This window comes from Anoplopoma fimbria, chromosome 13 (assembly GCF_027596085.1).
Source record: "Anoplopoma fimbria isolate UVic2021 breed Golden Eagle Sablefish chromosome 13, Afim_UVic_2022, whole genome shotgun sequence".
Taxonomy (NCBI): domain Eukaryota; kingdom Metazoa; phylum Chordata; class Actinopteri; order Perciformes; family Anoplopomatidae; genus Anoplopoma; species Anoplopoma fimbria.
The window spans coordinates 28,418,504-28,431,003 of record NC_072461.1 but is presented as its reverse complement, the minus strand read 5'-3'; the positions used below and the strand labels follow the sequence as shown (position 1 = coordinate 28,431,003).

Here is a 12,500-nt window from a genome sequence, read left to right as displayed (position 1 = left end):
TATTATAGTTATTGATGCATTAATTCAAAGGCTCATTTTAGGACTTTATATAATCTATAATAACACATCATCATTATTAATTACTTATATTGTGTTTTAATAAGCAGTAAAACGTTCAAAAGTATTGATCAGTCTGAGATGTAGTGTAGTAGAAGTAGAGAGTAGAAGTACTTTGGATGTGTACAGTAGGAGTACAGTATTGTAGTACATGTCCAGCTGAGCAGCAGCTTCCTCTCCGTCTGGTCTGAGAGAGGAACTGATGCCTGGTTCCTCTCAGGTTATTGATCAGACTATTGATCAGTCTATTGATCAGCCATTAGACAGTAACTGATCCATCTCTGTGGACAGACGGAGACACGTCTCTCCTTTAGAATATAAACCTGATACTGTTTATGTCTCTTTTTCCATCGACTAAAGTCCATCGAGTGAGCCTAATGTCAGAGTATTAATAATTCAGAGAGCAGCAGAGATCAATAGAGGAGAGAAAAAGACGACAAAATACTGAGAGAAATATTTATTAATTAAAAAAACATCAACGAGGTCATTCTTTACTTTACAGGTCTGGATGTGGAGGAAAGAAACTAAACGTTAACGTAAAGAACTGTGATTTTATATTTTAAAACAGTACGTTTACTTTCTTTTAAGGAGAAACAACAAAAACATTGTTCTTCATTCACTGATCAATTTAGATATTTTGGTCTATTTTTCTTCCATAATGAATCTTCTTTTAGACTAGAGGAAAAAAACATTTATTTTACTACTTTTTCTATTTGCATTTGCAGATTTCTCCTTAATTTACCATTACATAACGCCTCATTGGCATATTTAAACATAACATTTCAGAAAACTTGTAATACAAAAAAGAATCCTCTTAATGTCAGTAATCAGCTGGTGAAGTTTCATGTTGATATCTATTAGTTATGTTTTTTACCCTATTCACCTGTAGAGTCTTCAACATGTATGTAATTTAACTAAACATATCTTTAAAGGACGTTTTCTCTAAATGAGTTTTTTCTCAGACTCTGATCCATAAATCTCCACTTCAGTAGCTCTTACATACACCAAACTTTACAGCTTCATTCCTCTCTATATTCTGAAGGTTTCTACAGAGGGGTTTGTTCAGATATCATTCATAGCCTGATTTATACAACATTTATTACTAAAAACATTGTATTTTTTATGTCTGTTGACAGTATTTTCTGATTTAAGCAGTGAAACAAAGAGATATCCAAAATGTAAAAACCTTTGACTTTAATATGTCAACAAAATTAAACAATATATTTGAACCTTGCTTTATCCAATGTTCACATTTATGTTCTGGAAATGTGTGAAAATTTGCACATATTTGAAAAGATAATACCTCATTTGCATATTTAAACATAACATTTACTGAAAACTGTTTGTGCTTCATTTGGTGCAGCTGACACCGATTTATTATCATCACACCTGTATTTATTTATTGTTTGAATGTCTTTTAATTAATTAATTAATAAATGTAATAACGAGCTTCGTCTCCGGAGGTTTTAATCCTCTAATTATATTTAAATATCTTTAATTATGTGTTTCAGGTTTTGATCGAACTGCAGAAAAAACAAACAGAAACAGAGATGATCCCTTATTCTCCCTGAGGTACGAACACACACACACACACACACACACACACACACACACACACACACACACACACACACACACACAAACACACTGTATTCCATTGTAAGTGGGTGTTTCAGGGTGTTTCCCATCACTGACCGCATGTTACCCAGACCTCCATATGTGTGTGTGTGTGTGTGTGTGTGTGTGTGTGTGTGTGTGTGTGTGTGTGTGTGTGTGTGTGTGTGTGTGTGTGCTGGACAAAGCCCTGGGCTCTGGAATAATCTCTTTGTGTCGGTCGGTCACATCGGACAAAAACAGGACCAGCAGCATCAGAGCCGTTTAGACTGAGGGTTGAGTCGACGGTCTGAGTCCTGCTGGTCCCTCCAGAGGTTTCAGCTTCATCTCAGTGTGTTTAACATGGAGGTAGATCCAGTTTAAAAAGGAGATCATGTTCCGTCACAAATTCACCAAACACACTTGTTTTTACAGTTTTAACACTAATATAATCTTGAGATAGAATGAACACATGTGTGGTGCTAACTGTGGGTGTGTGAACTCAGAGCTAGCTATAGTAAGCTAGCTCTGGTCAAGTTTGTGCTTTAAAAAACCTTTAAAAGTCTGAGCCAAACATCAAACATCTGCTGGTTTAACATTAAATACAATGTTTGCAGGCAGAGTTGTTGGTTTGATTCTTTTATCTTTGGCTGAAGCTTTAGGCTAGCAGTTGCCCCCTGCTTCCATTCGTTGTGCTAAGCTAGGCTAAACAACATCCTGGACCGATCTCTGTACGGGACACACTGAACCAAAACTAAATATCTTAAATACGACACATTGTACACTAAATATACACTAAATATTCAGACTGATATTATATATATATATATACATATATACATAGTATATATATATATACATATATATATATATGTATATATATATATATATACAGCGGGTAAAATAAGTTTTGAACACGTCACCATTTTTCTCAGTAAATATATTTCTAAAGGTGCTATTGACATGAAATGTTCACCAGATGTCGGTAACAACCCAAGTAATCCATACATACAAAGAAAACCAAACAAATAAGTTCAGAAATTAAGTTATGTGTAATAAAATGGAATGACACAGGGAAAAAGTATTGAACACGCTTACTGAAATGTATTTAATACTTGGTACAGAAGCCTTTGTTGGTGATGACAGCTTCAAGACGCCTCCTGTGTGGAGAAACTAGTGGCATGCATTGCTCAGGTGTGATTTTGGCCCATTCTTCCACACAAACAGTCTTCAGATCTTGAAGGTTCCGTGGGCCTCTTCTATGAACTCTGATCTTTAGTTCTTTCCATAGAGTTTCTATTGGATTCAGGTCAGGTGATTGGCTGGGCCATTCTAGCAGCTTTATTTTCTTTCTCTGAAACCAATGGAGAGTTTCCTTGGCTGTGTGTTTGGGATCATTGTCTTGCTGAAATGTCCACCCTCGTTTCATCTTCATCATCCTGCTAGATGGCAGCAGATTTTTATCCTTCCTTCAATTATATGAAGTTTGCCAGTGCCGTATGCTGAAAAACAGCCCCACACCATGATGTTCCACCTCCAAACTTCACTGTTGGTCTGGTGCTTTTGGGGTGATGTGCAGTGCCATTTGGCCTCCAAACATGGTGTGTGTTATGGCCTCCAAAGAGTTCCATGTTGGTCTCATCTGACCAGACTATATTCTCCCAGTATTTCACAGGCTTGTCTAAATGTTGTGCAGGAAACTTTAAACGAGCTTCAACATGCTTTTTCTTCATCAGTGGAGTCTTGCGTGGTGAGCGTGCATACAGGCCACGGCGGTTGAGTGCATTACTTATTGTTTTCTTTGAAACAATTGTACCTGCTGATTCCAGGTCTTTCTGAAGCTCTCCACTAGTGGTCCTTGGCTCTTGGACAACTCTTCTGATAATTATTTTCACTCCTCTGTCAGAAATCTTGCGAGGAGCACCTGGTCGTGGCCGGTTTATGGTGAAATTATGTTCTTTCCACTTCTGGATTATGGCCCCAACAGTGCTCACTGGAACATTCAGAAGTTTAGAAATCCTTCTGGAACCAATGCCATCAGTATGTTCTGCAACAATAAGGTTGTGAAGGTCTTGAGAGAGCTCTTTGCTTTTACCCATCATGAGATGTTTCTTGTGTGACACCTTGGTAATGAGACACCTTTTTATAGGCCATCAGTTGGGACTGAACCAGCTGATATTCATTTGCACTGACAAGGGGCAGGACTGCTTTCTAATTACTGATAGATTTCAGCTGCTGTCTTGGCTTTCCATGCCTTTTTGCACCTCCCTTTCTTCATGTGTTCAATACTTTTTCCCTTAAGTTATTTTATTACACATAACTTAATTTCTGAACTTATTTGTTTGGTTGTCTTTGTATGTATGGATTACTTGGGTTGTTACCGACATCTGGTGAACATTTCATGTCAATAGCACCTTTAGAAATATATTTACTGAGAAAAATGGTGACGTGTTCAATACTTATTTTTACCCGCTGTAAATATAAATGTATGAATAACGAGCAGAGTGTTGTCTTCAGATCAGTCGTGTAAATGTGGACATAATTTGACTGAACTCTGGTGTGCAAATGGCTCTGGTCATAGAAAGCTTCTGCAGCAGATTTCTGTTTCCAGCTGACTCACAGACAACAAACACACACACACACACACACACACACACACACACACACACACACACACACACACACACACACACACACACACACACACACACACACACACACACACACACACACACGCACACACACACACACACACACACACACACACACACACACACACACACACACACACACACACACACACACACACACACACACACACACACACACACACACAGTTTTACTTGCAGTATATTGTTGTATGATGAATATATAAGATAAGACAAGATATGACAAGATAGAACTGAAATTCTTGTGCCACATGTTTCATTAAATATTACAACAGAAGAATAAGAAAAAACTAAAGAATAAAAATATAAACATATTTGAACAATAGCATTAAAATGATTAAGTGTAACCAAAACAATACTGACTAAAAAAAATTGAATAAAAAAGAAATAATATTAAGGTAAAAATGAACAGAATTTTACTAAAATAGAAAAAGTGAAATACAATAACAAATATTAAAATGTAATAATATGTAATAATATGTAATAATATGTAATATAATATGTAATAATATGTAATAATATGTAATATTATGTAATAATATGTAATATATATGGTTTCATATGTCTGTATTTTAACACCATGTGATGTCTGTCTCTCTCAGGAACTGACCAATCAGCAGTCAGGATGATGCCAAAGGTAAACACTGTGTTCTTTACCTGAGATTCTATTTCAGGAAGTCAGATATTAATAATGTGTTATTATGGGATGTGATTTCTACGGAGATGTTGATTATTTTACTGATACTGTCTCATTTTAAAGGTGGTGATGTCATAGAGATGATGATGTCATAGCTTCATTCATGTTATGTTCTATAAATAAGGTTTTCATTTTATTGTCTGTTTACTGATTCTGGTCTCATTTTGTTTATTTTAAGTATTTCCCCCAAAAAAATATGTGATAATATATAACGAGTGTGTTTAATAATAATAATAATTGTATTTGTATTTATTGTTTTTGTAGGGACAGAGAACATTAATGAAACATAACTGTTAATGTGTCACAGATGTTTTTTCATCTGTAGTTCCTGGACAGATGTTTCAAAATCACCTTAAAAAAACAGAATATAAGATAAAAATGACAAAAGTTATTCATCATTTATCACTTAAATAAGAATTCAGACAAAATAATAAAATAATAGAGAATATTAATATAAGTTCATATTAATGAAATATTAATTAAAATAAATACAGTAAATAAAACCTCAATGATCCTCATCGATTCCTTCGTTAAGTCTGAACTGGCTGAATACCAGTGTGTGGTTGACCTCTGACCTCTGTGTGTGTGTGTGTGTGTGTGTGTGTGTGTGTGTGTGTGTGTGTGTGTGTGTGTGTGTGTGTGTGCTGTGTGTGTGCTGTGTGTGTGTGTGTGTGTGTGTGTGTGTGTGTGTGTGTGTGTTTGTGTTGTGTGTGTGTGTGTGTGTGTGTGTGTGTGTGTGTGAGCAGCAGCTGGCTCAGACGTCTCCGGGCAGCGTTTTGTCCCTCAGAGCGTCCAGCGTCCCAGGATCCCCTGCTGCCGCCATCGTGGTGAGACACACACACACACACACACACACACACACACACACACACACACACACACACACACACACACACACACACACACACACACACACACACACACACACACACACACACACACACACACACACACACACACACACACACTCACACACAGATCAGGTCTCCTTATCCTCCAGATTAATCTGTAATCCATCTCCAGGTCCGTGTGGAGGACGGGCTCATCGGCTATAAGGACCTGGCGGCGCTGCCGAGGGACAAAGCCATCCTGGACATCGAACGGCCGGACCTGATGATCTACCAGCAGCACTACAGCTACAGCCCTCTGGAGGTCACTGCACACTAAACCACACGCTGATGAATGGAGTCTGGTGTGACTGTAGAGAAAAACACCACATATGTGTGTTTGTTAAAGATTGACGTCCTCAGTAGGAACCAATGAGCTTTGAGCTGAGGGACACAGACAGGAAGTAGGACATTACAGTACATTACATTATTACATTACATTATTACAGTACATTACATTACATTATTACAGTACATTACAGTACATTACATTACATTATTACAGTACATTACATTACATTACATTACATTACATTATTACATTACATTACATTACATTACATTACAATTACAGTACATTACATTATTACATTACATTACATTACATTACATTACATTACATTACATTATTACAGTACATTACATTACATTACATTACAGTACATTACATTACATTACATTACATTACAGTACATTACATTACATTACATTACATTACATTACAGTACATTACATTACATTACATTACATTACATTACATTACATTACATTATTACATTACATTACATTACATTACATTACATTACATTACATTACATTATTACATTACATTACATTACATTATTACATTACATTACATTACATTACATTATTACATTACATTACATTATTACATTACATTACATTACATTACATTATTACAGTACATTACATTACATTACATTACATTACATTACATTACATTACATTACATTACATTATTACATTACATTACATTATTACATTACATTACATTACATTACAGTCATTTAGCAGACGCTTTTATCCAAAGCGACTTACAGGAAGTGTATTCAACATAGGTATTCAAGAGAACTACTAGTCACCAGAAGTCATCAGTGCATCTCAGGACAGATTTGAGAGACGGACCATCATGTTGTTGTTTTGAGTTAAAACATGAGATTTGATGATGTAAAAACAGGATGTAATAGTTCATTTTGAACTATAAACTAATGATTATTTTACATTATTGATTAACCTGCTGATTATTTACTCCATTAATTGATTGATTGATTGATTGATTGATTGATTGATTGATTGATTGATTGATTGATTGATTGATTGATTGATTGATTGATTGATTGATTGATTGATTGTTGGTCCATGTTTAACTCTCGTCCTCTTTTTATATGTTTGAATGTTTTAAATATTTTTCTCTCTTTCCTCCTCAGAGGTCCTTGTCTCCTCGCTCCTTGTCTCCTCCTCCCTCCCCCGAGGTAAGACCCCCCCTCCATTATGTCACCATATAGTTTACCACCAATACAACCATTAATGAGCAGGTCAGAGGTCAGAGGTCACAGCATCTAGACAATCCATGGTTCCTTTCTTTAGCGCTCCTTTCCTTTCCTCTCCCCTCTTTTATTGACTTTCCTTATTTCCTTAAATGTTTCCTTCTCTCCTTTCTCTCTCCTTGTTTCCTCTCCTTCTTCATCATTGTTTCCTTGTCTATCTTTGTTTCTTATTCCTCCATCTGTCCTTGTTTCTTCACCTCTCTCCTTGCTTCCTCTCCTCCTTTCTCCTTGTTTCCTCTCCTTCTTCATTCCTGTTTCCTGTCCTCCTCTCTCCTTGTTTCCTCTCCTCTCACTGTCCTAGTTTTCTCTCCTCTTCCTCTCTCCCGTTTCCTCTCCTCTCCATCCTTGTTTCCCCTCCTCCTCCCTTCTCTTCTCTTCTCTTTTCTTTCCTTTCCTTAAATGATCACAGATGATCAGGTTATTCTGACATTTAAACTTCACTTTACTAACAACTAGTGGAAGAAGTACATTTGTTCTAGTACTATATAAGTACTATACTTAAGTACATATTCGAGGTACTTGTACTTGAGTACTTTCTTCTTCTCCTCCTCTACATATCAGAGGAAACTATCCATTACGTTTATTTATATACATCTCCTCTTCAGATTACATTTTGACCTGATTATATTATTATAAAACCCTCGGTTTGACCTTTGACCTTACAGACTGCTGTACCAGTATAACTGTGGTACCAGTTTAACCAGTATAATTGTGTAGTGGTTTTAAGCTCCTTGTCTGACCTAACGTGACCTCAGAAACATGAACTCGTTGTTCCTCTGCGTCTCCAGAAGGAGTCCAGGGATTGGCTGGAGAACCGTTCTCCTGGGGGTTCCTCTCCTGGTTCCAGCATCCAGACCAGCAGAACCCACAGCACACACACACCGTCAACGCCGAACACACCCAACACACCCAACACACCCAACACCACACACACCAAACACAGCACACACACACTCATCTGGTTCCAAGAGCAACATGCAGCACTTCCACCGGCCCGGTACGACTTTTATTTACTTTCTTCTTCTTCTTCTCTTTCTCCAACATTTATGTTCTCTAGTCTGGTTTTTACTAGAATTATACTTCATGGTATTTAATATATATTTATTTGATCAGATGATGTAGCATCAGTGCGTATTTTTAGTCTCTATTACAGACTTTGTCCACCAGAGGGCGCTGATAGTTTTATTTACATTATAAAGCAGAGTCCCTGTTAAATCACTAATGTGTATCCAACATGTGTGTTTATGTATTTATTATAAGTGAGTATTAGCTGATGTATTTTATGTTCTTCTTCTGTGTCTTCAGAAAACGGCTCTAACATCTATAAGAAGCCTCCCATCTACAAACAAGGTGACATTTAGGACCAGAACCTATTCATTACTACACTTTATGTCTCACTATGAGCCCAGTGGGAGAAGAACTAATGATACTAATACTACACTATACTAGTCCTAATATCACACTGTGGAGAAACTCTACTGCAAGTAAAGTAAAAGCAAAAATATGTAATTAATATCAACAACGGATCAAACAAACGAGTGACGTTGTGTTTTTTAGTGAAGTTTAGACAGAGACAGGCTAGTTGTTTCCCAATGCTTCCAGTCTTTATGCTAAGCTAAGCTAAGCTAACCATGTGCAGCTATGTCCATCTGAACATAGTATTCCTTTATTAATAAAGCTCACAATCAGTCATTATTTATAATATATATATGTATTATTATTGTTAATTATTAGTATAATGACAATGTGTTATTCAAATGATTAATATTCAGAATTATTATTATAATTACACGTGTATTAGTATAATATGTGTTATTATTCATATTATTGCTATTACTTTTAATATTCTTTTAATTTATTATAATGACAATTAATAACATTATTATTATTATTATTATTATTATTCCGCTGTGAACCACAGACAAGATTTACCTCCATTTAATCAGCTCTGACATGAGTGTGTGTGTGTGTGTGTGTGTGTGTGTGTGTGTGTGTGTGTCTGTGTGTGTGTTTCTGTGTGTGTGTGTGTGTGTGTGTGTGTGTGTGTGTGTGTGTGTGTGTGTGTGTGTGTGTGTGTGTGTGTGTGTCTGTGTGTGTGTGTGTGTGTGTGTGTGTGTGTGTGTGTGTGTGTGTGTGTGTGTGTGTGTGTGTGTGTGTGTGTGTGTGTGTGTGTGTCTGTGTGTGTGTGTGTGTGTGTGTGTGTGTGTGTGTGTGTGTGTGTGTGTGTGTGTGTGTGTGTGTGTGTGTGTGTGTGTGTGTGTGTGTGTGTGTGTGTGTGTGTGTGTGTGTGTTGTGTGTGTGTGTGTGTGTGTCCAGAGGACCCCCCCTCCCTCAGGGTAAACACTTTGAGGATCTGATCATTGAGTCCTCAAAGTTTCCGGCCGCTCAGCCTCCGGACCCGAACCAGCCGTCAAAGATCGAGACCGAGTTCTGGCCCTGCCCCCTCCATGGTTGTGATTGGTACGACACACACACACACACACACACACACACACACACACACACACACACACACACACACACACACACACACACACACACACACACACACACACACACACACACACACACACACACATTCAGTGAACACACAGAAACACACACACACACACACACACACACATTCAGGGAACACACAGAAACACACACACGTACACAAACCATATGCTGCATTCAGGGTGTATTATTAAAACAGGATTTTCACATTTTTGATTAGAAAATCCTTTTCAGATGTAAATCCAGACAAACATGTTTTAATCAGTTAACGTCTACTCCCATGTTTCCTTTCCTCTTCCTATGTTTCCTTTCCTCTCCCCATCTTTCCTTTCCTTTCTCTCCTCTCTTTTCCACGTGTCCTCTCCTTTCTGTCCTTGTTTCCTCTTCTTGTTTCTTCTCCCTCTCTATCCTTGTATCTTCTCTTTTCCATGTGTCCTCTCCTTTCTATCCTTGTGTCCTCTCCCCTATCCTTGTTTCCTCTCCTATGTCCTTGTATCCTCTCATACTCTATCATTGTCCCCCTCCCTCTCTCCTTGTTTCCTCTCCTTTCTATCCTTGTTTCCTCTCCTCCTTTCTATCCATGTGTCCTCTCCTTTCTATCCTTGTTTCCTCTCCTTTCTATCCATGTGTCCTCTCCTTTCTGTCCTTGTCTCCTCTCTATTTCCATGTCTCTTCTCTTTTCCATGTGTCCTCTCCTTTCTATCCTTGTTTCCTCTCCTTTCTAACCTTGTATCCTCTCTCCTATCCTTGTTTCCTCTCCTATGTCCTTGTATCATCTCATACTCTATCATTGTCCCCTCCCTCTCTCATTGTTTCCTCTCCCCTTGTTTCCTCTCCTTGTATCCTCTCCCCTATCCTTGTCTCCTCTCTTTTCCATGTGCCCTCTCCCTTCTGTCCTCGTGTCCTCTCCTCCCTCTAGAGAAGGAGTGGAGGAAGAAGGATCAGAGAGAAGGAGATGATGAAGATGAAGGAGAGCAGAGTGATGAGCTGTGGGGACTGAGAGCGCTTCAGAAACAAGAACTCAACAAGGTGAAGCAGGAGACCAATGTTATAACTGATTATATAACTTATATAACACATTAATAAACAGTTTATAACACATTATAACATCTCTATATGTACAGTTTATAACACATTATAACATCTCTATATATACAGTTTATAACACATTATAACATCTCTATATGTACAGTTTATAACACATTATAACATCTCTATATGTACAGTTTATAACACATTATAACATCTCTATATGTACAGTTTATAACACATTATAACATCTCTATATGTACAGTTTATAACACATTATAACATCTCTATATGTACAGTTTATAACACATTATAACATCTCTATATATACAGTTTATAACACATTATAACATCTCTATATATACAGTTTATAACACATTATAACATCTCTATATGTACAGTTTATAACACATTATAACATCTCTATATATACAGTTTATAACACATTATAACATCTCTATATGTACAGTTTATAACACATTATAACATCTCTATATATACAGTTTATAACAGATTATAACATCTCTATATATACAGTTTATAACACATTATAACATCTCTATATATACAGTTTATAACACATTATAACATCTCTATATATACAGTTTATAACACATTATAACATCTCTTATAACACATTATAACATCTCTATATGTACAGTTTATAACACATTATAACATCTCTATATATACAGTTTATAACACATTATAACATCTCTATATATACAGTTTATAACACATTATAACATCTCTATATATACAGTTTATAACACATTATAACATCTCTATATGTACAGTTTATAACACATTATAACATCTCTATATGTACAGTTTGTAACACATTAATACGTCTCTCTTTCTTCAGATTCAGTCTAATCTGGGTAAAATCATCCTGAAGGAGGAGCTGGATAAATCTGCTGCTCCTCTGAGGAGGAAAACTCGTTCTCTACCAGACCGAAGCCAAAACACTGGTACTTTATACCTGTGAATTAAAACAATTGTATTTATTTATTATGGAGTATAAAGTATTTAAATAATTCATTTAAAGTAGCAGTACCACTGAATTAAAATACTACATTTCATGCATTGAAACTTCTATTTGAGTAAAAGTTTAGTTTAGTTTCCAAAGTACGTTAGTAAGAAAGTAGTTCATGGTGCAGCTTCTGTGAAATTGAAACAGCTCAGAGGAAAGTTCAGAGAAAGGAAAGGAAAAGAAGCATGAGGAGAGAAAGGAAAGGAAAGGAAACATGAGGAGAGGAGAAAGGAAAGGAAACAGGAAGGAAAGGAAACATAGGGAGAGGAAAGGAAACATGGAGAGAGAGGAAAGGAACCATGGAGAGAGGAGAGAGAGGAAAGGAACCATGGAGAGAGGAAAGGAACCATGGGGAGAGGAGAGAGAGGAAAGGAACCATGGAGAGAGGAGAGGAACCATGGAGAGAGGAAAGGAACCATGGAGAGAGGAAAGGAACCATGGAGAGGAGAGAGAGGAAAGGAACCATGGGGA

General features: G+C 36.8%; 1 protein-coding gene across 1 annotated transcript in view; it reads left to right on the top strand.

The window, feature by feature from the left end:
* Window positions 1–12,500, top strand: part of LOC129101267 (dematin-like) — a 28,912-nt gene that overhangs the window by 12,581 nt on the left and 3,831 nt on the right. Inside the window, 12 exon segments of the mRNA XM_054611006.1 lie at window positions 1,569–1,629; window positions 4,922–4,956; window positions 5,763–5,843; window positions 6,040–6,168; window positions 7,352–7,396; window positions 8,260–8,391; window positions 8,393–8,468; window positions 8,777–8,821; window positions 9,260–9,271; window positions 9,790–9,921; window positions 10,887–10,996; window positions 11,862–11,967. Of these exon segments, the coding sequence (XP_054466981.1) occupies window positions 4,945–4,956; window positions 5,763–5,843; window positions 6,040–6,168; window positions 7,352–7,396; window positions 8,260–8,391; window positions 8,393–8,468; window positions 8,777–8,821; window positions 9,260–9,271; window positions 9,790–9,921; window positions 10,887–10,996; window positions 11,862–11,967 (880 nt within the window). The 5' untranslated portion in view covers window positions 1,569–1,629; window positions 4,922–4,944.